The 27565-nt window shown below is 49.6% G+C and overlaps 1 protein-coding gene across 11 annotated transcripts in view; it reads left to right on the top strand.

The window, feature by feature from the left end:
- Positions 6348–27565, top strand: part of SATB2 (SATB homeobox 2) — a 209590-nt gene continuing 188372 nt past the window's right edge. Inside the window, exons 1-4 of one of the 11 annotated variants that reach the window (XM_021076070.1) lie at positions 11742–12880; positions 13685–13890; positions 22676–22757; positions 27141–27368. In XM_021076070.1, coding sequence (XP_020931729.1) covers positions 27200–27368 — 169 coding nt within the window. In that variant the 5' untranslated portion in view covers positions 11742–12880; positions 13685–13890; positions 22676–22757; positions 27141–27199. Of the gene's footprint in view, positions 6843–8066; positions 8517–8595; positions 8872–11741; positions 12881–13684; positions 13891–16448; positions 18377–19013; positions 19156–20481; positions 20614–20661; positions 25899–27140; positions 27369–27565 lie in introns of those variants that run through there. The other 10 variants (XM_021076069.1, XM_021076074.1, XM_021076072.1 and 7 more) reach the window with 10 other exon arrangements.

Raw genomic sequence — 27565 nt, 5'->3', positions numbered from 1 at the left:
CATCCCAAGGTCTTTAAATCAGTAGGCTGATGTCCCTCGTATTGATGCCTATGACAGGGGAAGGGAGTGGGGAGGTGGGGCATACCCCAATGGCTCTAAGATTTGGTTTAGGATTAGCTTCTGGGGTGATCCTTGCACCTTCTGGTCCCAGGGTCTACATGTAGAATTACGTCATAGGTTACTGAAATATAAGTTATGACCTCGATATCCCAGTCAGGCTTGGGAAGACCAGTAATTCTATTAATATGGCTGATTTTAAAAATTCAGATAATATTTTTTAATTGTAGGAAGTTGTCTTACAATTTTCCTAAACTGACGTTGCGGATCAGTGCATAGACATTGATATCAAAGCAGGAATAACTGGATTTTTTCATAGTGGTTTACAGTTTTGAATGTCCTTTTCAGCAAATTATCACTTTTTATTGTCACAACATCTTGTTGAGGCAGGCAAGGCATGTATAGATTTTTATCCATATGTTATAGCTAAGAAACCAAAAAAAAAAAAAAAAAAAAAGGTTGCCTTGACCAGCGTTTGAAAGCTGTTAAGTGACAGAATTAGGAAAGGCTCATGGATGATCTCATTGGAAACCTTGGCATCTGGTCTTTGGTGGCTTCTCCTGGATCACTGAGGTGGGCCAGGGCATGAGTTGTCAATAGCTTCCTGAATTCAAGCAATCCCACCCCCTTAAGATCAGGAAAGTAATTTTCAGGGTCTGCACATCAAGATTTGGAAAGATGCCATTTGGGAATCCAGGGAAGAAACTTAATTGGAGCACCGCCTTCCACTCATCAGGAATGCCTTTGAAGTCATGCCTCTGTTTAATTCCCAAAGGCGACCTCCCTCCCAGTTGCAGCAGCACTTGGAAAGGCCAGCCGGTGCCTCCGCAGTCAGGTTCTGAGCTGCAGGCAGAGCCCAGCAGAGGGTGCTGAGAGTCTACTACTTCAGGGTGAGGCGGGGGCAAAAACTGCTTTGCAGAGATGGACGCTGGAAGAGGAGGAAGCAATGGTTATAAGAGCTTTCCTATCGGGTAGAGCGGTGACAATGCTATTGACGAGGATGTTAAGATATGTGGTGGCCAGGATTCACCTGGTGGGTGTGGTGTGATTTGGAAATGTTAGAGGGTCTGGAACCAGTACTCAGTTTCCTCCATGTGCTTAAGTTAAGCCACCTAGTTCTGAGTTGGCAGCCAGTGACCAGCAGGAGATGTGAGACAGAGAAGTTAGGGAATCAGAGGGCTGGGGGGGGGAATAGCAGGAATTATCTCTGGGTCAATGCTACAGGTAATGTCATTGGTCTTGACTGTACCTTTGTGATACTTTTAGAGAGCCGTAGTCCATGTTGGTAAAATAGTTTCAGCTACTTGTCTAGAACCTCGCAAATCATTGATTGGGTAACCAAACTTAGAACCACAGTTATTCAACAGTGATGGATCAAACAGGACCCAAGTGATGTCCAGTGCTTTCATTTTATAATGAAAAAAATGAGATCCATAGGTGGGACATAATTTGTCAAAGGTCACATAGCTGGTGGTGACCTTAGGTAGGAACTAGAGAGAGTGATGTATCAACATCACGGTTTGGAATACAGGCTATGGAATCAGATCTGGCTTCAGATCTGGGCTCTGACAATTATTTGTTCTGTAATTGATGCAAGTTATGTAACTTTTCTGATCTTAGTTTTCTCATCTGTACAATAAGGATTTTTTTAAAAAGTACCTCAAGGGAATTAAGTAGGGTAATAAATGTGCAATATTTACATAGTATATGCTAAGTGCAAGCATTCAGTAAATGGTAACTGATGTTATTATTAGAATTCAGTTTTTCTGACTTCCAGGCCAGAATTCCTTCTTTATGAGGCAGCCTCCTCCAGTCATCCTCAAGTCTTTGGCATGCTTACACAGTCTCTGTTTATTAGTTCCACTGTGATATCTTCATGGAAGTTTGTATGAATGATATTAAGGAAGTTATATGACTTCTCAATTCCCTTACATATAAAGGAGGAGAAAACTATTTGGGCTCAAGTTAGCTGATACAACAAAAAGACTCCTGGGAAATTCTCATTGTGGCTTATCAGAAATGAACCCAACTAGTATCCATGAAGATGTGGGTTCGATCCCTGGCCCGGCTCAGTGGGTTTAGGATCTGGCATTGCTGCAAGCTGTGGTGTAGTTTGCAGATGCAGCTCAGATCTGGCATTGCTGTGGCTGTAGTGTAAGCTAGCAGCTTAATTCTCCTATTAACCAGAATAGGAGCTTGTTTCTTTTTTATTTAGCAGTGCAGAGGTAGGCAATACAGGACTGGTAGGACAACCTACCATCCTCAACACTTGAATCTTATCTTTAGCTTCCAAGTGACCTCTCCAGTTTGTGTATTTTCTCAGGCTTGATCCTTTCGAAATAAAGACCAAGGGTAGCACCCATCACTTCTCTCATTTTTTAAAATTGAATTATGTTTTATTTACAATATTATATTAGTTTTAGGTATACAATTATATAGTGATTCAGTATTTTTACAGTTTCTGCTCTATTAAAAATTATTGCAAGATAATAGTTGTATTTCCCTGTGTTTATACAATGTATCTTTGTTTTATACACAGTGATTTGTATTTGCTAATCCCCAATCCCTACCTTGCCCCTCCTCCCTTCCCTCTCTTCCCTGGTAACCATTAATTTGTTCTCTATGTCTATGAGTCTGCTTCTGTTTTGCTTTATGCATTCATTTGTATTTTTTTTTAGATTGTACATATAAGTGATATCATACAGTATTTGTCTTTCTCTGATTTATTTCACTAAACATAATATTCTCCAAGTTCATCCATGTTGCTGCAAATGACAAAATTTCATTCTTCTTTATGGCTGGGTAATATTCCATTGTATGTATGTGTGTGTGTGTGTGTGTGTGTGTGTGTGTGTGTATGTGTGTGTATATATATATGTGTGTGTGTGTATATATATACATATATATATACACATATATGCCACATTCTTTATCCATTTGTCTGTTGGTGGACATGGGTTTCTCCCATATCTTGGCTATTGTAAATAATGCTGCTATGAACAATGGGTGCATGTGCCTTTTTGTATTACTGTTTTCTTTTTTTTTTTTTTTTTTTCAGATTTGAATTCAGGGAATGGAATTACTGGGTTGTATGGCAGTCCTATTTTTAGTTTTCTCAGGAACCTCTATACTCTTTTCCATAGTGGCTGCACCAATTTACACTCTCAACAACAGTATGCAAGGGCTTCCTTTTTTCCATATCCTTGCCAGCATTTCACTTCTCTCATTTAAATGCTCCAAACTTAGTCATATGGTCACACCTAGTGACAAGGGGAGCTGGGAAATGTAGGATTCAGCTAGGCAGTCATGTGATAGGAAAAAAAAAATGGTATTAGATGAAAACCTGAAGTTTGTCACAGGGTCCTTTCTACTGTAGTCACGGGAATTGCTGCTAATATAAGTGCCGATGTTTCTGAGGATCTCTCCACCGCACTTTTCACAGAAGAGCCTAGAAAAGTCTCTCTTCTCAAGACCTTTTGATTCTTGGCTTGTGATTCAAAAGTGATTTAGGGGCAACGTGGTTGCTGCTGGTTATAGAAAGAGTGATAAAGGATTACTAATATAAAACAGAGCTGGAAGAGGGGTGGGAAAGCCGCGAAGCAACTGAGAAGGGTGCTTTTCTGATGGAGAGGGAACGAACAAACAAGGAAGTGCTGCGCTGCGTTATGAAATACAGATGGTCCTTTGACCGTTTGGGGGTTTTATTCCCTTCGGGGAAGGAGATGCCTGTCCAGCATGTAGCCGACCCAGAGACCCTCTACATCTGCTCAGTCTGGAGAAGGCTTTTGGAGGCCAATTCAAGAGTCTGGATCCATGAAAATATTTCTGAAAAGCTGGAAAATAGTTTCCGGTATCTCTCTCACGCAGATAATAATTTCTCGAACTTTAGCACCCTTTTGACCTACTTTGGGGCCACCGCACCAGGATCAGACCAGTTTGCGAGATGCTTGGTGATCCAGGCACTGGAAGAAAATGACTGGGATGGGAAAATCCAGGCAAGGATTCCAGAGGCTGTGCCCTGAGGCAGGGACTCCAGAAGGCTGGGGGACTTGCCGTGCCATTTCAGTTATCAGAAGAATGCCTGATGGTGACCTCTCCTGGAAGGTCTCCCACATTCAGCCTTTCCTCCCCATTCCCACTGCCACTGCTCTAGGCTTGGCCCTCAGGATTCTGTGACAGGCTTGTTTTCCTGTCTAACTTGTCTCCTTGCTACTTGCCTTTTATTCCTCAAAACCAAGCCTGCATATGGTTGCCATGATAAGTCTTCCAAAATCCTTTTCATTATGAGCCTTTTTTTTAACCTCAGGATTTACCAAATGAAGTTATTAGGGTTGTTTCATATTTCTCTCTGGTTTTGTTTTCTGTTTGTTTGTTTTTGTTTTGTTTTTGGAGTTTTTCTTATGTGTACTTTTAAAAGCCTCTGCAATAAACATGTATGATTTTTGTAATAATGAAAAGACAAAGTCAGCTTAAAATGCCTCAGAAGTTGGGAGGTGGACAGTTGGGAGCTACTGTGGCTCTTGTTTCTTCTCCATCAAGTCTGTGTCCTTTGAGGCACTATTCGAGGCCTCCATAAATTGTTCTACTCCAGCTACAAGCATACTCTCTCTTAGTTCTTCAATCCAGGCTGCTGTACTTTCCTCATGGCCCCCAGCTTCTGCTCCTGTCAAACCCTGTCTTCTTAGCCCATTGAAGTTTAAGTCATCTTTCCAGAGCTAGTGCAAATTTCACCTTCCTGGGCCATTTTAATTCTAAAATTATCTATCACTTCGATGACATCTTATTTATGTCTGCACCACACCCCTTAGAAAAAAAGATGATGCCCTTTCAGCTGCTGCCAACTATTTTACCTGTATGAATCTGTCTCCTATATGAATTCCAAGTTCTTTGAGGACAAGGGTAAGCTCTTGTAAATTCCTTGCTCTCCTCACACCCTCTGGCATAGTTCTAAATACATAATAGGTAATCCATTGATAATTATATTTTAAGAACTTTATTCACCTCTTAACTAAATGATTTAACACATGTCAGACCACTTCCTACAAAATATTTGAAAGAGGATTCATAAGGATTGTAATCACGAATACAAAAGAATACAAAGGTGATGGGGGGATTTGGGGTATCAGTAACAACCTGACTGTGTGGCCTTGGAAAACATCACCTTTGCCCTGACTTGCCAGCCAGTCATTCCCCACGTGACTCTTGTTGGCTGTTCTGACCACTGCCCCGGTGAGACTGTTTTATGTCCTTCGCAGACTGTGAACTTCACTGTCTACACCAAGTTCCTGCCCCCGCCCCCACTGTGGACAGCGCTGTTCATTTCTCCAAGAGGCAGGTTCTAAATGCCATCAGTGATCACGCCCTGAAGCCCAGATTTTCAAGTAGTCTACCCTTCTGCAGGTGTCACTCAAAAACAGGAACTTGTGTCATAGTATATTTGGCTCTAAAGTCTGTTGGCTCCCCCATGTGTTTGTCCATCCTCTGCAGGGTCCAGCAAGATATGGTTCTATTAGTAGTTGGTCTTAGATTGCCAGTTCTTAGAGGGTACCCATGATGTATTTTCAAACATGCCTACGGGATTTCCTAGCCTGAAAACACCCTTTCAAATAATTGATAAATGGTGCCTTTAAAAATGGTCACCTGCATAAAAACTCATCTCTGACTTCTCAGGGTTAGTCTGGTGACAGAAATAGATAGAAAATCTAAGTAGCTCAGATCTACTCGTTAAATCCCACTCCTCATTAGCAGTGTGACCTTGTGCCAAATTATGTAAACTCTTCTTCACTCACTTTTGAAAGAAAATGCAGATGATAATAATACCTATCTCCCAGTACTGTTTTAAGGATTAAATGAGATAATGTATGTAAAGTGCCTAGTAACATCCATCGTTATTATTTTTGTAATTGTTTCAATGATTCCTTAAGACAGAAGACAGCTGAGCAAAGGAATGTACAAACCAGTAGCTTCTCAGTGTACGGTTGAACTGAAACGGTCCTGAGTCCTACATTTTAAAGTCCCCAATGTCAGCAGAGGCCTGAACCTTTGAGCCAATCCAATTTGGTGGCTATTATCCAGCTCCATCCTGTTTTGCTTCTCCTTCTCTGTTCTTCAAGACTGAAAATATAAACAATAAAGAAGCAATAAAAATAAATGGCTGTTATGCAGAAGGGGAGGGGAAGAGTGAGAGCTGCTCCCTCAGGCTCCATAGTTGGGCGTTAGTTTATAACGACCCAACCTACCCCAAAGAGCCTGAGGGTTTTCATCCTGGGACAAGGGTTCCCAGTGTGTTAGTCTTCTCTTCCTTAAGCTGCAGTAGAGAATTGATTGGTAAAAAGCAATCAATTTGTGTTTGGTTTGTGGGAGTGAACACCGTCTGGAAGGTCATTGAAATTTTATTGTATGAATGTTTCAAACTGATGTAAATATCTAAGCAGAGCTCACAAAAGACAAAATATTGAATCAAAAAGGGAACTAGACAGAATAGCGTCTTGGGTGTTTCCCTTCCAAAAGTCTCTTTCTGGGCCTCACGACTCCGCGTTTTAACACCTATAACTCAAGTCAAAGGCAATGGTAGGCCAGGTGTCTAACCAGACTGCCGCCAGCTGATCTGGTTTCGCGTATAGACTTTGAAAATCCTCAAGAAAAGAGACACAAAGCCGTGGGAGGGAGGGCATGGGTCTGTGGTGGTAACTCCTGCAGTCTGCTCTGCTTTCATGAAAGGCTGGAGAGGCCGCTCCTGGGAGGCGTGAAGCATGGCCTCCACTGTTTTCTACTTGAATTTCCAGGTAAGTGAAGAGAATGACTTGGCCTTGCTGCTTCTGAATGTTCTGCTTTGTGTCTGTCCTCTTTTGGGGTTGCTGGTGTTCTCCATGTAGCTAGAAGAATGCAACCCAGAGGAAAACCTTGCCATGGTGAGAACAGCATAGCAATTCATAAACTGGATGGAGGACACTGCCTAACCCAACAAGGTAGAGCCATTTGCTTCCCTAAAAGCTGATGACCATAATGGAGAGTAAAATGGCAATATTTTATTTCCTTGTCGACATCAAACCAAGCGATATTGATCCCCAGGCAAATTTAATGTGGAAGGGTAAGAGTGTTGTTTCTCAGAGTAACCTAGGTCTTCTCACCATGTGGTATCACACCCTGGGTCCCTGTCGCAAGAACCAAAGGCATGGTCTCTCGTGTTTCTTTTTCTGTACCCTGAACCAATAAACTGTCACGTCTCTGGGACCATGTGAGGAGAAGTTCTATCTGTCTGAGCATAGTCCTCCATGGAAGGCTTTGAAATGATCTCTCGGCAGACAGTCCTGCTAATCTCTGCCCGTCTTGCCCAGCTGAGGAGCCTCTGGTGTAGGAGAGGAATGAGTGCAGAATAGCCGAGGCAAAGGTTCTAGACAGACACTTACTAGAATTCAGAAAAACCTCACTGGCGACAAAATGATATAAGGTCCTTTGCATTATTTTTGTCTTAAAGAAGTGGATCTAAGAGAACAATGTGATTCAACTTTCAACTCTTTGTTCACTCATCTTCAGTAATTTTTCAGTATGAATTAAGAGAAAAAAGAGAGAGAAGGCTAATTGGATTAGCAGTTCTCACACCATAATAAAATAGTGAACATTTTCAAAGTTTTCGCTATGTTCCAAAACCCGTTTTAAACAACTTACATGTAGTATTTCATTTAATCCTCTCAATTGTATGTGATAGCTGTTGGTATCATGCCCATTTAACAGATATGAAAAATGAGGCTCAGAGGGGGTTCCCGTCATGGCTCAGTAGTTAACAAACCTGGCTAGTATCCATGAGGACACGGATTTGATCCCTGGCTTTGCTCAGAGAGTCAGGGATCAGGCGTTGCTGTGAGCTGTGGTGTAGGTCGCAGATGCAGCTCTGTCCCGAGTTGCTGTGGCTGTGGAGTAGGCTGGCAGCGACACTTCCGATTCGACACTTGGCCTGGAACCTCCATACACCACGAGTTTGGCCCTAAAAAGACAAAAAAAAAAAAAAAAAAGAGCCTCAGAGAGGTAAGTTCACCTCCCTAGGTTTATACTGCTAGTTAAGTGGCAACCACAGAATTGATGTACACTGTAGGTTTAAAACACTGAAGCACAATGCTTCAATATTTACATTAATTTTAAGAATTTTTAATAGTCATTAAAGTTATCATTTCAGGAAGATGGATACTATTAAATACATTTCATCTTTTTAAAAAGAGACTTGTTTCTGGCACCAACTCCCAGCACACACTGGCATAACCTCCTTAAGAGAGGTCAGAGTTCTGCTTTCCTTTCCATCATAATCCCTACCCAGCATTTTATTCACCACCAGTCTTCCCAGTGAGGAGAGGGGTGTAGGCAAGGCTCCAGATACTTCTTCGTGGGCATCCCCATCCAATTTCTCTTGGAGAAGAGGATACCTAGAGTCCAGCCTCAAGGAGTGAGGATCAGGCATGACTGGGGTAAAATGAACCACCTGTTCTGGATGCACACCCCTCTGCTGGGGGGGGTGGGGGGGGAGGAAGAAACTCTCTTCAGTATAGCCTTCTGCCCACTCCTGCAGACACAGGCGGGGAAAAGTGGCCTCGCCTTAGTGAGTAGGGATCTCTTAGATCACAGTGCTAAATCCAGAGGATTGAGCTGAATGAAGAGAAACTCTGAAAGGCAAAGAGGTTCCATTCTTCTTGGAGCAAAGGGATGGAAGAGGAAAAACAAAGTAGCTAATATGCAGTTGCATTTAGAATGCGTTATAGTAAATCTTCCCTGTTATTCAATGCAGCTAACCCATACGGAGTGCCAAGGGAGAGGAAGTCTGAGGTTTGTTTTTATTCATATATTTTCAGCTTCGCTGTAGATACTGTTGTGTGTGGTAATTCCTAGGCAGATGTTACAATGTGGAGTTTCTCCAGGCGGTTTAGTTGGCATTTTTTAACAGAACTCGGATTAAAAGTCTTTCTCCTCAAAAACCAGTTCAGTGATTGAGGCTGAAAGGAGCCTGGCTTTGAAATCCTCTCCTAGAAAACCAAAGACAATCAGAGTAGCCTTATTTTCTGTATTGCCATGAGTCTGCTGTGAACCATCACAGGTTTAGGCCACAGGAAACTCTCAGACCCCCCAGGTGGGAAGTCACTTCAGCCCACAGATTATGGAGACCCCTTGTGAGATCCACAGCAAGTGCCAATCTTCAGGGGTACAATGGAGCTTACAGGGCCCTAGAGCAGGACTAACAGGGTTGTGTGTTCGAAAGCAAACATGTTTATTCTGTTTCTTTCACAGCGAATCTCCTCTTTTTCTCTCGCTACCGTTGTTGTATATAGGCTAACTGAAAACTTGGTGCTCTTTGACTTCTAAAAGGTTTAAATTGGAGAGGCAAAATAAAATAAGAGGATGGGAGAGAAGTCGGTTGATGAGTTGAGTAGCCTCAATGTCATTCTGTTATGAATTTCTGTAAGCAATGCTTCTGAATTGTCAATTTTTTTCAGCCAAATATAATTCTTGTGTGTGTATGATAGAATGAGTATTGCACATCTCAGCCAACCCATGCTTTTCCTTCTTCTCCCCAATTCCCAAAGGACTTTGAAGAAGGGAAGTCAATAAATCAATTGGTACCTTGTCCAATACCCATTTCAATGACATCACAGCGCCATTTGCTAAAGATCAGACATTAGTTACGGAAAGAGACTGAGACATTTCCATCTGATAATGTATCTCTTTGCCTTTGTGAATGAGACACAAAAAGGAACAGTGGAGTGTCCTTATAAATAATAATTTTTTGTGCTGATCTTATAAAAAATTAATAAGAGGGTAATTATGGAAAGAATGATAAAATAGCATTGATATCTTGGTTTATTATGAAAATAGCTGGGAGTGTTTTCTCTGCTTATCTGGTAATATTTCATTCAAGAAATATCCCTACTGTGAATAAATCAACTTTTTAGAAATTAAATTTTTTTTTGAAATCTGATTTTAGAAATGCATATATGCTTTTCTCCTGGTCTTTAAAAATGACACCAGAATTTAACGTTTAAAAACGTATAAACAAACACTTAAATGCACTAAATTAGCTCTGATTTTTTGGAGAAAAACTATACAACTTGAAAGAATGCTTTTATAATAACAACAGCCCCACTTTTTTTGTTCTGTTTTGTACACTCAGACATATAGTTGCACATATCCAATGTTCTTATAAAATTAGGATAAAACAACACAACTATTTTTGTTTAGTCTTTTTCCCAAATGCTTCAGTTCTAAAATTCAGCCTCCTTTTGAGCCAATACTCTTTTCACATATATCATGCAGATTTTGTTATTACAATATTATTAAAGGAGTAGGCCTTACTAAGAACCCTAACATATATGGGAACATAATAATTACAAGGATAATGACAGCAGTAAAATGCATATCTAGTGCCGTGTAGTCCAAACTGTGCCGGATGGAGGGTCCAGTTGCCGCTGGGCATTCATTCGGTCTTTCTCACCTAGCGTGTGATTCTTTGCCTGTATTCAGCTCAAGTTCCTCCCCAGTAAGCTGCAATGGTCAGAATAACCAAGTTTCCTTCCAAGTATGAAATACTTTGTTTTTTGTGATTCCCCGAAGAGACTTTGATGACTTGGCGTTAGGAGAGCTCTTATGAGTTGTGGGTTCCTGTGGGAAGGATGGACTTTGTGTAAGGAGAGCTGGTAGGCTTTTATCTGTGGGAGTATTGACCAGGAAACCTCTGGCCCCTCAGCACTGGTGAGCAGCCACACTGGGCACAGTGGGGTGGTCTGTGGGTTCACAGTCCAGCCAACTGCTTTCCTCTTGACCCTGAATTAGGGTTGTACTCTAAACATTGGTCATTTCTTAAAATGAAAGCTTCTAAACCCTTACTTAAGCATATGGAGTCAGAAAGAAAATCTGATGTGATGTTACTACAGCAAAGCCAGTGGGTCTCACTGAGTTCCTAGATTGCTGGGAGCCACATAAAGCTCTTGGAAATAAAGGACTTGGAAACACAGTGAGATGGGATTAGATAACCTAAATTTTTTAAAATAAGGCTCAAAATTTGTGGAACCAAGGCGATCCTTAACCACTGGGGTTGGTGGATGTGGTGGAATATATATGTTGAATGTATTTTCCATTGAATATGGGCAAATGTGGTGATCTGCTTAGGAACATACAGAATTCCTTAACTATATCTGAGCCTAAAGAATATACTTCGGCCTGGCCTATGTTCTTTGCTGTGCAGCAACCAGTGGGTTTAGCTTTGTGACCCCTTCTCTGCTGGCAGAGCGCACCTGGAGGGCAGGTGTGGAGGCCACGAGCTCTCAGCGCTCCGTTTGTCGCTGGCGACAGGGCCTGCTGGAGGCCTGGACCAAAGCTGGCCTGGCGCCCGCGGCGGCTCCCCCTACCGGGAAGCAGGAGCAGCGCGGGTGGCCGGGCTCAGGGTGGCAATAGCCACCTCGCAGAGGCCGGTAACTTCGTGGCTTCGCGTGTGGGATCAGCGAGCTTTCGCCGGCAGGGTCGGTCTGCGCAGGGCGGAAGCATTCGGCCCGGGTAACGAGCATTTTCCTGCCTAAGCAATTAGCTGAGAATAAACATCTGAAACGACGGCTCCGTAAATCGAGTGCCTGCCGCGCGCTTCTAACTGGTGTGTCTCCGGTGGGGCGGGGGCTGGTGGGCTGGGCGCGCGGGGGTAGGGGAGTTTGGAGGGAAAGATGTGAGGCCCGGGAGGGAGGTGTGCGTGTGCGTATGTTCAGGGAGGTGCCCCATCTCGCGATCTCCAAGTTCACAGGCGCTTCTTAAGTTATTAACAAAGTCAGGGCCGATCTTGGAGAGGTAACCCACCGCCCGGTTACACCGCGCCCTTTTCTCCAGCCTGGGATCGCGCGGACTTGCAGGTAGTCAACACAACCCACTTGAACTTCAGATGTACCCAGAGACCCGGACCCCAGGATCGAGGGCCTCCGCCGCCGCCGCCGCCGGGGCGCAGCCACTTTGCACCCGTCGGCCCTGTTGCAAGCGATAGTTAATTGGGGCCTTCGAATGTTTCAAGTCCAGGTGAGCAGAGGAGTCCCTAAGCTCGGCCCTCGACTTCGGAACTTCTCTTCTGGGTCTTGGGTTCTAGGAGCGCCCCGAAGGCAAAGCATTTTGCAGTGAAAGAGGAGAGGGCTAATTCGTTTCAAAGTTGGATAATGCTTGCACGTGCTTGGGGACTTCAGCTCGATAAGGAGTGCACGGTGCTGGAGCTCCGGCTAGAGTGCATTTAGGGCGGACGGATGTGAGCGAGGCGCACTCCGTTGGACCAGAAGAGCCTTAAATTCCTCTCAAATGGAAGCTGCCCTGGGTATCCACGGCAAAGGTGGGTGGATAGAGAACAGAATCTCTTTTGCCAAACGTGCAAAGCCTGGCTCAATCTTTGGGGCATTTTATGTAGGATAAGCCGCTGGAATATAGTAGTCATGTGCCTATCTAAGAAAAGCTAGAAGCTTGAATAAAAAAAATGATAGGAAATAAAAGGATGAAGGTCTGACCCACCACAAGGCATCTTGCCCTTGCCTCCTTACCGTCAGGCAGAGGGCTGCCATGGAGGAAGCGCGAGGCGCAGTGGATGGTCACTAGTCTGCACCCGCAGGGCTCAGGTCCCCACCCCTGTCCTCCCAGCCCCACAGTCAAGAATCCGGCAGTCTTGGCCTCCATACCCCACCTAGGCATCCCCTGCGGAGGCGGAGCCTAATCCAAGAGCCCGGGGTGGGTGTCTGGAGCCAAGCTCCAAAGAGTCTGCAGAAAGGAAATCCAAGCTCCGGGTGTTGCTGGCCGCTCCTTGGAAAGGCAGGGGCTTCGACCTGTGAGTGGAGAAGTCGCCTCCACTGTCTTATCTGCTGGGGCTTTCATGGGCAGGGGCTCCACAGAAGACTGTAACAATCTTCTCCAGCCGCTGGGGCTTTCTTTCCCACCTGGGGCAGAGCCAGAGCAGGGAGAGTGATGGCTTCCCCCAGCACACTCTTGGCTCTCAGCTCAGGGGGCCTAGGATGAGGGCGCTGGGAGGGAGTTGGCTGGGAGGAGGAAGAGATTCGTTTCCCGCCTGCTTCTCTTTTCTCTCTTCCTTTTCAGAATAAGCCAGTGTTTAGGCTGTTGGGCTGTTACAGAAACAGAATTTCTAAACTCCCCTTCCCTCCCAGTTTTTCTTAAAGGTGTTGCAATATCCACCACTGCCCCAAAACACACACACACACACACACACACCCCTTGCTGTAACCTGCCCCTCATTCCACTTTTGCTCAAAATGTGAGTAATATGTGTGAAAGGCAGCTCCACTCAGTGTCTGCAGCAGAGCCACAAACTAAGTGCTTGGGGAGAGGGCATCACTGAAGAGTTTGGGGTTTCTTGCTAAAGTAGCTGATACACCCTTTGCAAAGGAGCTCTGCTTGTTGGCAAGTAAAACTCGAGCCCCAGCTTGGTTTGGGTGGGGTGGGTGGCTGTGCACCTCTCCAGAGCAGTCTGGCCTCTGGACTCCAGTCCTTGGGCCCCTAGGCTCGGCCAGGGGCCAGGATCAGGTTCCTAAGGTAGCAGATGAATCAGACAAGTAATCTCGCTCCTTTATCCTACCCCGCCTCCCCCGCCCCACCACTTTTCTTTTTTCTTTTTGTAGACGGGCTGCGCAATAGGCAGGTAGCCTGGAGCTGCGATGTAGGAGTGGTGAGCGATCCTGGGGCTGGCATTGCCCTCCTGGATTTAGGAACCGTCTGGGGGAGGAGGAGGGTCAAAGGAACATCCGCTTCTTTTGGAGAGGACGCCTTTTACTTCCCCCTGACAGCGTGCACGGGGAAGAGCTCTCTGGGATGGCTCTCTGAGCAGGTAAATCTCCGGCGGGGTCGAGAACAGGTGACTGACACTCTGGGTGATGGCGGCCAGGCCGGGCAGCGCCCTTCCGGTTATCAAGATGATTAACCTCCGGGCCTCGCCTCTGGTGGGATCCCGGCTTCTCCCTCACAGGGATTAGGGGGCGCTCCTTTCAAAGGAGGACCCGAGGGTCGCGGCCTGGGCCCTTCATCCGCGTGGCCTCTCCTCAGAGCGGGGCTGGGAGCAGAGGGGGCGGCCCGCAGGCCCGTCCTCTCTCATTGCCCACCTAGCCCAGTAGGGTTCACCCGGCAGATCTCCCGCGGTCCCCCGGGTCACCTCCCCCCGCAACCACTTGTCTGAAACTTACCAGATTCCAACCTTTAGGCAGGAAAAAAAGTGTTTCATATACAAACCGATCAGGGTATTTGCAGATAATTGCGAATGTCAAATACTCGGGCGTGATGACAAAGTGCAGAGATTGCCGGGCCGAGCTCCGCCTGGGGGGCGGGGGCTGCTGGCTGGGCTCCCGGGCCACCTCACGCCTGCTCAAAGGAGGGGAGGGGGGCAGACGGCCGCGGCTGCCCGCAGCCCATTTAACCAAGACGGCTGTTCCTTCGACCCCTCTGCTGTGGAGCTGTTTCATGAATTCATTCACGGCGTCCATACGCGAGCCCCCCGCGAGAAGGCAGTGCGAGGCTGGGTACCAAACCTGCCCAGCTCCCCCACACACCCACCCACAGGAGCGCACAAACACCCCAGGCAGGACTCACACACGAGCAGGGCTACTGGGCCTCAGTTGGACGCGAGGCCCAATGCCCTGCCAGGCTGCTTCCCAGAGCTATTGCCAGACTGTCACCCCCCTGCTGCCTGACACACGGAGGAGGGAGCGAGTCTCGGGCTACGTTGGGGCCAAGTGCTGCACCCTTCTAATGCCAGGACTAGTCCTCCATAGAAATAAAGACAAATTTTTAACACAACAAAAGACTCCCCCCACCCCCAGTTCGATTCTCCAACTCAATCCTCCTACCCGGGCTCCCAGAGGCAGGGAGAGGGTTGCTCCAGAGCCACAGCACATGCAGCGAATGCTGCAGCCTGACACAGCTCATCCTGTGAAGCACAGGTGGCTGCTCCCAGCAGCTTTCAGGACAAACCTCTGAGACCTCTCGCAGGCATACTCAGAGTGTTTCAAGTGCCCCAAATGCTAAAATAAAAGATGTTTACCCTTGTTAAATTCCAAATCTATTGAAAACCAAGAGGATCCACTGTAAATGGTATGGTGAAGTTAGTGGTGGGTCTGCAGATTCCTGGGGGGTCAGAACAGCAGGGAAGGCGAGGATGTGGGCGCTGGCCTGCCGGCTGGAGGATGAGAGGAGCAGCAGCAGTGCGCACCCAGCATAAGGCATCATAAAGCGCACTTCAGGCTGAGTGGCTCTGGCCCTGGAGTTCCAGGTTCCAGGCAGGGGAGGAGGCTGAACGACCTCGATGCAACCAGTCCCTTTCCTTTCTGAGGGCTGAAGAACTGTCGGAGATTCTTCCAAGGGCCAGGTAGAGGGGAGGGAAGGGTGGGTAAGTACCTGTGTGTGTGCTGCTGGGCTGCAGAGGGAGAAAAGTCCAGGAGAGCATGTTGGGACATCTGTCTTGGGGATCCCTGTCCCCAACCCTCACCTCACCGTCACCCCTTCCATTGAGCGCCTGAAGTCAGAAAATCCCTGGAAGCCCTTGAAGTTTTACACTACAGTTGTCTGAGGTTTCCAGTGATGACAAATTAGAAAAACGCTTCGGCTGCAGCCCAGCACCTCAGTCTGAGAGTTGTGGGGAAGGAACCTTACTAGATGCAGAACTGGGGAAGAGGAGAGACTTGCTTCTTCAGCTTTCTCTGCCCCTAAAACTTCAGGGTTGGGGCAAGGGAGAGCAAAGGGCTAAGGCCTGGGGCTGAAGAAGCACTTTGGCAGCCAGGAAGCCAGATCTGCAGAAGGTGGGCACCTGGCTTTTTAGCCAAGGGCTACTAGACGTGCTCTGGGTGTTCATCGTTTCACGCCCTTACCAGGAAGGCCTTGATCTGCCCCAAGACCCGACTGGAGGTCACCAGAGACAAATAGGGTGTCAAGCTTTGCGGGGGACTCATCCAGATCCAGTGAGGGTGGTGTAGACAGACAACACGTCTGTCCCCAGCCTTGGAAGTCACTTGGGGCCCCGCGAGTGTAAGATGTGATTCTATTTGACTTCCCAAATCAAAACGCATTGATTGGGGCCCAAAGAGTTCATGGCACATAACTATCTTAATTAAACCTGCTATAAACAGATAAATCACTTCTCCTTTTGCACAGAGAGCTCTGGGAGGTTGCACGGGGTCTGGCAGAAGCAAGGCTTGGGGGATGCTCTTTAAAAGAACAACAATAACAAAAACAGAGTGTGAATGAGTCAAAGAGAAAAAGAGTAAAAGTGGAGTTTCCATGGCCTCAGAAAACAACTTAACCGAAACCAAAACACAAGATGGCAGGGAGGTAATGCGGGGGGGGGGGTGGGGGTGGGTAACTTAAAAGCCCAGGGACAACTTGAGTTCACAGAACAGCTGTGTCACACTTAAGCCCAGTGTGGGACCTGAGTAGAAGGGCAGGGAGGGAAGGGGAGGCCCCAGGTTTTGGGGGAGGCTGAGGTACCCATTACTGAGACTCTTAGTTACCCTACTCAGCCCTGCTCTTTCCTTCCCAATCCTTCCATCTTACCTGCCCTGTTTTTTTTTTTTACTTCTTGTCCCTTGGAGAACCGCACCAAGAGGACACCTCCTTCCTTGACATGACTAGCTAGGGGGACAAGGGACTGCCCTTGAGTGCCCTAGGCACTTGGGCACTGCAGCTGGGAGCCTGGAGTTGGCTACACTGGGGAGGATGGATGGGAATAGAAACCCCATCCAGAGCAGATGGTAAGAAAAGTTGTCTGCAACCCTCTGGGAAAGAGGGGAAAGGGATGTGTACACCCACAGCTGAAGGTTCGCTCCCTCGAAGCCAAGCGCTGATACCCTGGCATGATCTGGGGTCAGGTGCTCCGGTGCCCTAGCCCGCAGGTGCGGAGGAGAGGTTGGGGAAGTGGTGGTTCTTAGAAGGGTCAGTCCTTCTCTGCTGGGAAGGTGCGAAGGGCTGTGTCTATCTCCAAATAACTCTGGGCCTCAAGAAGTTACCTGGCAGAAGGCAACTCTCTCAGCTGACTTTGGGTCTCACAGGCTGAGCTAAGGAAAGCTCATCAGTCTTTAAACTGAAAGTGGGAAGGAAAATTCTCTACAGTATATAAACACGGAAGATACGAGCACACAAGTTTGGGTGTATTCTTGGGAACTTCAGGGACCGGTTTCCCCCTCCTCCCATACTGGTTTGCAAACTTGCATTCCTATCACTTTTTACTGACTAGATTCTGACCTCAACAATAATTTGCTTCAGAAATACTCTTCATTTCGTTTAGGCTGATGTTGGCAGGCACCAGCTATGTTGTCTCTGGTAAGGAATTTAAGTTCAGGTAAATTTTAGCATAAAACTTTTCTTAAAAGTACTTTAAAATATTTTTTACCTCCATACAACAGAGATTAAAAAATATATTGCTAAGATTGTAGAGAAACATGCTTAGATTGCCTTTAGATTTCTGAGATTTTGTGTAGGCGCCAACAACTCTGTGGACACTAACGAATGGGCTATTTGCAGTTATTCATGAAAGGTCTTTTATATTTTTAATTTGAGGCATGGTTCCCAGGTGGAAAAATTCCTTACGACTAAGAACATGCTTTCAAAAAGATTAGAAAATGAAAACAAAATATTAGAAGGCATTGGAGTATAGAAGTCTTTACTGAAAACAACAGATATCATTACAATCTAGGAGTTGAAGTTAAAATGTAGTGAGACTTAATTAAAATGCAAACTATTAGGAAAGCATTTTAATGTCTTTGCCATATCCAAAGGGAAAAAATCTTAAGGACCCTCACCCTCCTTATATTATTCTTATATTGTAAGACTTGAATTGTTAACATTTTCCTCCTAAGAAGTAACAACTGTTCACCTTTCAAAACTCTTCACCACCAAGCGAAAATGATTGTTCTCCAGGCAAAGGACTTTTGAAACAAACAACTTCTTTCACACACTTGCACACCCGACACAAACGCACCCACAGTTGCTTTTTTTTTTTTTTTTTTTAACGTTGCTTCTGAAAGAGAGAGAGGGAGAGAGAGGAAGAGAGAGAGAGGGAGAGAGAGAAAGAGAGAAAGAGACTGGGAATTCGTGCTTAGGTAACCAACAAACCCAATTACTAGGCTTTATTGATACTAAAAGGAAAAGTTCCCCTCGTAAAATTTCTCTGAGCTTATTAGTTATTTAAATCAGCCCCAGGGCTGGACGAGCGACGCCGCAGGCACCCGCTGTCGGCTCCTGGAGGAGAGCAGACAGCGTCCGCGCCCTGACCCACCGCCCCTCGCTCGGCCCTTGGCACCGGGCGCAAAAGGCAGGCGCCGCGAGCAGAGGTGAGCCACTTGGTGCCGGGCCTGGCCCGCTCGGAGACAGCTCCGCGTGGCCAAAGGGGATTAGAATTAAGAAATCAGAATTTAGAGACAGGTCGCAGCCCGTGGTAAAGCATGGATGAGCAGGCCAGGCATACGCCCAGTGCTGGAACTCAGCCGGCCGGCCACGCCGCTCCCCTCCCGCACCGTTGGGCACTGGCTGGGGCATCGCGCGAGCTGGAGCAGCTGGCTGGGCGCCCTGCGACAGTGCGGCTGCTGGCCGCCGGGCAAGCGGCCACTCGGACGTCCAGGGCTTGCTCCTGTTTGTACTGGGGTGGGCACCAGGTGAATTCCACCTTTCTGCGTCGTTGTTCCTTTCCATAGCTGACATTCCCAAAATGTGTGTGTTGGTGTGTGTGCGCGCGCGCGGGGACAGGTTGAATTTGTTTCAAATAAGCCACAACCTATCCACTGAAGTCCTCTAAGCCGGACATGGTGGTTTTCTAGTCGTGACGTAGCGCCGGGGCAGCCCCAGGTGATGCCCAGTTCAGCGGCCTTGGCCGCTGGGCTCGGAGGCAAGGCACCGCGGCGTGCGGAGGAACTGAACCCCAGGACACTGAGTCAGTGCTCCCTGGGCCATAGCCCGAGGGTCAATCCTTGACGGACTGAGAGGGTGTGCGTTAGGATTCGTGAAACCAAGAGAACAGGCGAGTCGCCAGCCCAGCAAGCCCTCCAGGTTCCAAGCCACTCTGGACCGCTTTGGACCGCCAGATAGACCGACACCCGCTTGGTCCTTGGTCCCAGTAAGTGCCTGGGACTTTGGGTCCCACAGCAAGCGGTCTTGCTTTCTCAGGCGCGGTTTGGGACCAGCATGGGCCAGGAGCCTCAAAACGTTCCGGGCGCCGCTGGGGCTTGGGCCACCTCGGATCCGGCTTCTTGATCTCGTTTGTTCCTGCTTGGGGTGGGTGCGGATTTCACGAGGCCTGTCTGGAGTTTGGGGTTTCGGGTGGGGCGCCGTGGCCTGGATTTTCCAGGTGTACTTTTCATTACAAGAGGTTGCGGCAAACTGCGGGCACCGAAATTTTGTGTGTGGGTAGTTCGGTTTTCCCGGGCCGGGGACTTCCCCCTCCCCCGCCGCATCCTGAACCCCAGGACCTGGGGAAATGCGGAAGGCCGGCTCTGGGACGCGGGGTGAACTAGCGCCGTTTGTTCGGGCCGCAGCCCACGCGGTGGCGCTGTCGGAAGAGGACGCCTCAGCTCCGGTCTGGGACACGGGCCGTGACCCGGCTTGGGGGTGACGGGGCCGTGAAGACTAGTCGAGGCCGCCTGTTTCTTCGCTGCCATCTTGACCTGGGGTTTGGAGATGGGACCGACCACCTACTTCCTGGCTCGGTGTTTCCCGACAGAAAACGCAGCGGGTCCGGAACGCGACTTTGGGCTCCCATCCCAGCCGTCCCAGGATGGGGGCAGGGAAGTAGCGGCGACTCCTTCGGCGTTTCGGTTTCTTTCCCCCTTTGCCTTGTTACCCCGCGGTTGAAAGTCGATTTCTGTTTTAGAAAACTAGATTAGCAGGGCAGTCGTTCTCACACATTGCGCGGCTGCAGGAGATCCAGCTATTAAGCTCTTGACTCTGAAAAAGAATGAAGGGATCCCGGAGCCCGGGGGGCGTTGTCCTGTGTCGCAGGAGTAGTGCTGGGTGCCCGAGGGCTCTCCATCCTTCGGGGTCTCCCAGCCTGTGGCCGTGGCGAAATCACACCCACACCTTCCACCCAACGACTCCCCTTGGCTTCAAAACCTGTTCGTTCGATTTCCTTGCTCCGGGCAGTCAGTGCCCACCCCCGACGCCCTCGCCCATCCCCTACATCTGGGACCCTGGTGCCAAAGGCTCCCGGTCTTCGCTCGAGGCAGCTCCGGGGCCGCCTTTTCGCACGTCCGCTCCCATCCTCCGCACTGTCTATTCCTCTGACTCCAGACCCTCTGGCATTTTGGGTCCTCAGTGCGGACCAGTCGCCCATCACCTTTCCCCAACCAGCGGTCTCCCTGGGACGCATCTCAGTCCAGGCCTCAGGGGCTCGTTCTTTTGAGGATAGGAGCTGGACCTCCACTGCCCCAGCCTTAGGCGGTTCGATGCTTCCTCCCCGCTCCGCCCCCGCCCAGGCCCCTGGAGCTGCTGTGGGAGCCAGGAGGAATTTATCTTTGCCTGGCGCGGGTTAGGATTTGCCCCGCTCTGATGCCAACAAGGAAGGCATGCGGATATCGAAGTAAGTGTCCCCTGCCCCTGTGCTCCGGCCAGTCCCCCGACGCCCCGGGGCTGCCGGGGAATGGACCGGAGCCCGCGCCGGTCGTTCGGTCCTTTTAGGCGCTTTTACCACGGGGTGTTCTGGCCCCGGGCCCTTGTCCCCTCGGCGCATCCAGTTTTCAATCTAAGCCCCGCGCAGTTATGCGGTCCGCGAAAATGTTGGTCACCCAACTCTCCTCGGACAGTCTGAGGCGGAAATTGGCTTCAGAACTAGTGTGGGTTTCATGCGAAAAGAACGATTCCCTCCCGCCTCCTCTCGCCCCCAGCAGAGCACGCCCGGGGCGGGGGAGTGGGGGAGAGGCCGGCCCGCGTGGGTTCCTAGGAGCCGTCGAAGGCTTTTGACGCTGATAATTCCCATAGAATTTTCCCTGTGCCTGAGGGAGTGGAGGCAAAACGCGCCACCGCTTTCCCGAGTTCTTTTAGATGCAGCGCACGGCGGGAGGGGCTCTTTGCTTGGGTGACCAGACCTGAAATCCTGGGAGCCTGGTGATGGACCCTGGGCCTTCAAAGGCCACGGTGGCCCAGCCAAGAGCCAGAATCCCAAGTCCGGCACCCGGTCCCCTGCGTCCGGGCGGTCAGGCCTAGGCCGTCCCGCGCAGGCATTAGGGAAGGAAGGTTGGTCAGAATGGAGAGCTAGCATGCCACAAACCTCAGTGTCCAGAGACAGAAATCAAGAAATGTTGTCACTGAAAGTGCAGGCCATAAAAGAAAGAAGAAAGGCCTGAAGAAATAGAAAAAGGGAGAACATAGAAACAAGGAAAAAACATGCATATTTAAGCCCAGCATATAAAGACTCGTTGATTTTTAAAATAACAAATCTCAATGTGATTATGAAAGACAGGCGACCTTTGACTAAATGGCATATGAAAAAAATTGGGAGTGGGGGAGGAAGGGGGGAAAGTCTGAGTAGATTCCCGAAAAAAACGTCAGTGAGAAGCAATATGAGGGATAAAAATGCTCCCCAATGTGAACTTATGCTTTGAACACTGGAGGAAGCTATCACGCAATGTGCAAAAAAATGCGTTTTGGATAAAATTATTTTTTTAAAAAGTAATTAAAACCAATTCTTTTCCTGAGTGTGATTTTGTTTTAAAACTGTTTGGAAACAAACCACTTGAGGAATATAAAACAAAACCAAACAAAATTTTTGAATCATCATAATTTATTTACTGTTTTAAAAAGTAGAATATCCTAGCAAAAGGTAAAAATATTAAGATTTCTTATTGTCAAAATTAAACATGCTGGAAATAATCGCTTACTTCAGTTGAAATAAGGTCAATTCAAAAATTGTGCAGTAAAAAGCTTATGTAATTTGAAACAGAAAAGGCCTTTATTAGGGACAAAACTCAAGGGAAAAGAAAAGAAATTCGGGCATATATCACAAAACTCCCTAGAATTCTTCTTTTTTAAATCGAAAGAAATTTGTAAATTTTCTAAACATGAATCTACAACAATTCAAAATAAATTTCTAATAATAACTCATAGTATTTGACATTTTCTCCTATGTTAAATGTAATTTAAATGTTTGAATTCTTTTGCCCAAAATGATTTGTTTACTATCAAAAATGGTCAAGAGTAAACTCCAATAAAGAGAAAATCAATTAAAAAAGAGTGCAGAATCTGAAACAAACTGGCCACAATGTACATTTAATTGCACTTAATGGTAAACTTTATTTAAATCGCCCTTCTCAAGGGTTTAATAATTTAGAATCAATAGTTCCTTTAAAAACATAATAAAATATTTACACTTTATAAAATATTAACCGATTAACAATACGGCTATGTTGTTTGTAAGAGTGTAACTGAAGTCCAGTAATCATGCTGTTGACATAAGCCTGTGTGAGGTTAGCGAAATGATCCTTCGAAAAATGTAAATGAAGATCTTCAGACAGTTGTGTTTATAAAATAGCTCATTAATGACTTAAGATTGAATCGCTCCAACCATTCGCATCACCAGATATAATAATAGTGACGAATCAGACAGGAAAGATCCTGGCTAAACCATTTGCATTTTTTTTTTCCAGAAGTACTGAAGTCCTAATATCACCAATTCTTCTAAGTTCCTGGGCATTGATCGGGAGTAGGATTCTGCAGTTCAACACCAAGGTAAGGAAAGAAACAGCATCATTATTATCGTTGTTAAGGTATTAATAAGAAATGCGCCTTTCCCCATTTTGAAAACGGGCTCAAACTTGGACAGTGGTAGTAAGTTGGTATTTACAACACCCCCTTCCCATTCCGAATTGATATTACAGATTTTTAAAAAAAGTTTGTCGATCGAACTTACAGTTTGTTTCTCTGCAGCCCCAAACCTTTTAGCTACCACCACGAGTTGATTTACTTGAGCCACTTTGTTCTCAGACATCGAATTGTGCGTTTTCTCTAACCCGTTCACTTGGGGAGGTGGGAAGGCATGAGGGTTGGAGGGGGGTGGGGGTGGGGTGAAAAACGGAGAAAAGAAAACGCCGCCAAAAAACTTCCAGGGTGGCTCCCCTAAGGTTTACTATCTATCTCTCCTTTCTCCGCTCGGCTCCGATCACCTCCCGGGTCGCCTTGGGCTCCCCTGGAACTTGGTGGGCGGCGCCTGGGTACAGGATTCTCTGGGATCTAGGCTCTGAGAGTTAGGCCGGGGGCAGGTTTCGCTTTGGGGACCCTTTCTCTTCCAGAGGCTCCCCTGCCTCCCGGTCTCCCGCTTTTGAAAGGGTGGCCGCGCACACGCCTCCCGCCGGTTGGTTGAGGCGAGTGGACCGCGGCCTGGTCGGGGGTACACGAGACTGAGGCGGCTTTCTGCTGCGGGTGCAAAGGATCAGGATTTTCCATAATTGCCCCCCGAGCGCGTTTCTCGAAACCGAATTTAGTTTGACCCTCTGGCGCCGCCGTAGAGTCAGCGCTTCTTAAGGGGGAACCGGTGGCTCTGGGGGCGAGGTGGTGAGGAGTCCTCGGATCCTGGGGATTAGGAAGGAGAACCTAGGTGTGCGGCCAGGACAAAAGGTGCTGCCAGCTGAGGGGACTTCACTGGCGTCAAGACAGGCGGGGACGCGTCCACGTTTTCCCGCCGCAGGTCGGGACCAAGGGTGTTAGCCGGTGCCCCAGGCGTCTCGCAGGGGCCGCGGCCCCTGCCCACGTGCTTTCTTTAAGGAGGTCCTGTGTCCAAGTGGGATCCTAGGAACAAAAGCACGGCCAGAGCCCAGCTTGCTTGGCTAGTGCCAGCGCCACCTTAAATGAGCACCGCGGCCGGAGCCGGGCTACTGGAGGCTGCGGCCGCGGGAGTCGGCAAAAGTTTGTGGCTCAGTTACGCCTTCGCTGGACCTGCTGGGGACGCCCCCGCACGGCCTCCCCCGGGATGGGGAGGCCGGGTCCTCCTCGCACAGCTCTGCCCGTGCTCTCGGCATAGGGCTGGAGCAGCTTGCGGTCCCAGGAGTCCCAGCCCTGCAGCCAGAGGACAGGCAGCCCCACCGCCCTCGTTGCCACCGCTTCACGGCCTGCAGGCGGCCCGGGCTGCGCTGCTTGAGATGTCGCCGGCGCAGCGAGCGCTCCAGGGACGTCATCCAGGGATGCCCCCCGCCCTGCGCCCCTCCTGCAGCTCCTTTTTCTGGGCCACCCGCAATCCGGCGGGCAGTGCTGGTTCTCCTGCCATTCGGGATACCCGGGCTATTGTTCTGGACCCACGGCCGTGCCAGCTCTGAGGGAGAGGCGGCCTTCCCCGCGCGTGTGGCCGCGCGCCGGGCCCGGACGGCCGGCTCCGCTCGGAGGGGGAGCTCGCAGGCATCGGGAAAAGTTGTTCGGAGGGGCGGAGGCGGTGGATGGTGGGCGGAGGCGGTGGGTGGGGGAGGCGATAGCCCTCCTATCTCCAAAGTCGAAAGTACTCCGCGCAGTTGGCAGAACCCTGAGCCGAGGCAGCCGTGGTTGCCTCCTGCGAGTGGGTCTCTACCTTCTCGGGGAGACGAGGCAAGCAGCGCCCGCCTTGTCGCCGCCGCCTCCGCGCTGGGACTAGTGCGCCTCTGGGCTGGGCGAGGCGGCTGCGCCCAGAACCCGTCGCGAGGAGCAGGACGAGACCCCAGGCCCCAGCGCCTGGGCGCACCCACATATCAGCCGCGGCCACCGCCTCGCGCGGCACTCGGTTCCCTGCCATCCGTCCTCCGTCGCCCCGCGCGCGCAGTCCTCGGTCCTCGCCACACGGCTCTCCCACCGCCGACTCTCCTTCCTTCTCCCTTCTCCCTGCTTCCCACCCGCCCCTCTCCTGTCCCTCTCAGCCTTCTCTGCAGCCCCGCCGCCGTTGGGTCGCCGGGCTCACAGCGATTGATTGATTGATGTTTAATTTCCTGCCAGGCGGGGTCCCCCTCCCCCAGCAACCTCCCCAGCCCTCTTCCCCGCCCCCCACTCTCCTCCTTCAATGCGGTGGACCAGTCTGGCTCGGGTTTAGATCTTTCCCCCCCAACCCCCATCCCGAAATAACCCAGAGACTTCCCCTACCCCCACCCCAAATTATTATTTTGAAGGCGCTAGATCTGGGGACGGAAAGGGGGAGGGGGAGAAATCGGAAACCGAGGACAACCCAAAAGGACTCACTTTGCCTGATGACTCAACGCAACTAATAATCATCTCCCTCTCACTGTGTGTCTCTCTGCGGCTTGTCAGTGAGTCCGGCTCCGGCTGCTGGCGGCGGCGGCCGAGAGGGGAGAGCCTGAAGGTGACAGCTTGGGCAGCCGCTGCTTTTCCTCCCGCGTGCGGTCCCAGGTCCCTGCGCCTTCTCGACTCTCGGTGGCACCGGCCCTAAGGCTCTGGCCGCGCCTCCTCGGGAGCTAGCTGCTCTGCGAAGCCGCAGCCCCGACCCGCCTCCGCCGCCTCCCAGTTCTCAGCCCTTTCTCTCCAGAACGGGTCTCCTTCCCGAAGGTGTGAAAAGGCTTTTTCAGCCTCCTTCTCTCTTCTCCCCTCCTCCGTTGCCTCCTCCCCCGCTCGCTCGGGTGCCCCTTTGGAGGAGCCCTCCTTTCCCTCTCCTCCTCCTCCCCTTACTCTCCCCCCCCCCCATCATCACCATCATAACAACCATCGCCGCACTAAGAAGACACCCTGACCCAGGACCTTAAACGTTAGGACCTGGGGAAGAGGAAAGGGAAAGGAGTAAAGAGAAAGGAAGACTAGGAGAACACTACAAGGCAAATCACCAGAAACTTTCCACCCTGGATTCTCTACTTTTGCTCCATGGACAGAGCCCCAGCCAGCCAAGTTACAGACAGACCGTGAGCAGTAAGTACTCAGGGCGAAGGCGCCTGCAACCAAGCTTGGGAGTTCGGGGATGCCCCGGGTCCAGCTAAGTTCACTCCCTGTCGCTCTCCCTCTCTCGGACCGCGCAGCCGAGGGAGTGCGGGCAGAACCTTTGCCCTCAGCCCTCCCGCTCCGTCCGGCATCTATCGCATCTCTCCTCTCACCTCCGCTCTGCCACCCCCACCTTGTCTCTTTGAGCCGGGGCGACGCGGCTTCTCCCACGGCGAGAGTGCCCACGAGGATTCCTAGCGCACTTTGTTGTGCCGGGTTCCTGCTTCTCGAAGATGTCAGTGACAATGTGAGTGCCGTTTCGTCAGGTGTTTTCCCCTCCTCCAACGCCCCCCAAAAACCCAGGGCTGCCGAGATATGCGGGTTCCCTGAATAGCGCGCTGCCAGCCAAGTGACCCAGAGGAAAACTTTTTGGAGAGATTATCAAATTGGGGTTGACGCAGGCCGCTCCTGCACCTAATAATTTAAATGCTTTTTGCTTTTGCGTTTTATGCTGAAGAGCTTTTTTTTTTTTAAAATCACTTAGGATCGGATGAAGATAAAAACATTACAAAATAATAACGATTGTAGCCCCCGTCCTTGCGATGAAGGTTATTCTGATGAATACCTCTAACTGTTGGGGATGCTTATTCATGTGGAAATAGGGTTGATTGTGAGCAAGGTGTGTCTGTCTGTGTCCCAAGACGTGCTCGGTAAAGGTACAGCGCGGGGACTCAAGGGGTCTTTTTGCCAGGCCTTTGCCTACTGCCCCGAGATTCTCAGCGCATCCATCATGTGTTGTTTAATTTGGTCTCTTATGTATTTGTGTGCACCCCCGCCCCCTCGGGAGTGGGTGAGATGTCTTTATGAGGTTCACTTTTTCGGAAACCCTGACCCCCCGACAGCGAGGGCCATCGCACCCGAGAACGGTTTGTCCCAATGAATGGACTACTGGGCGCCCCTGTGCGAGGGCCGGACTTCGTCATCCAGAGCTAACTAACTTGTGGGGAGCAGCGACTGGGCCAAGTCGCCGCACCCCCAAGTTCTGGGCTTCCTTTGGGCCGCCCAGGGTAAAGTTGGGACCCGCTTCCCGGTTCGGGCCCCTTGGGTAGCGTGGGAGGAAGTTTGTGTGGCTTTGGTGCAGCGCTCTGCCAGTGGCCTGAACGTCTATCACGTGTGTGAGCGGTTTTCCCTCTTTTTTTCCCTCCCCCTTCCCTCCCCCCGCCCCCTCCCTAGGTCCCTGCGCGTTTTATTGCGACCTGCCGGTGGGAACTTTGTCTCCGAGTCGGAGCAGCATGGAGCGGCGGAGCGAGAGCCCGTGTCTGCGGGACAGCCCCGACCGGCGGAGCGGCAGCCCGGACGTCAAGGGGCCTCCCCCAGTGAAGGTGGCCCGGCTGGAGCAGAACGGCAGCCCCATGGGAGCCCGCGGGAGGCCCAACGGCGCTGTGGCCAAGGCCGTGGGAGGTAACAGCCCGGAGCCGGGAGGCGCGCGCAGCCCGCGGCCCGGTGATAAAGGCCCGGGTGTCAGGGTTCAGGTTGATTAGGCGCTGTCGCGGTGTAGAATTACAGGAAGTGAATTCCAGGTTGCCAAATAATGCCCCCGTCGCCTCTCATCTGCAACGGGTAGCTTCATCTTGAGTTAAAACACGAAAGTGGTTTAC

Source organism: Sus scrofa, chromosome 15 (assembly GCF_000003025.6).
Source record: "Sus scrofa isolate TJ Tabasco breed Duroc chromosome 15, Sscrofa11.1, whole genome shotgun sequence".
Classification (NCBI taxonomy): Eukaryota; Metazoa; Chordata; class Mammalia; order Artiodactyla; family Suidae; genus Sus; species Sus scrofa.
This window is presented reverse-complemented; position numbering and strand designations above follow the sequence as displayed.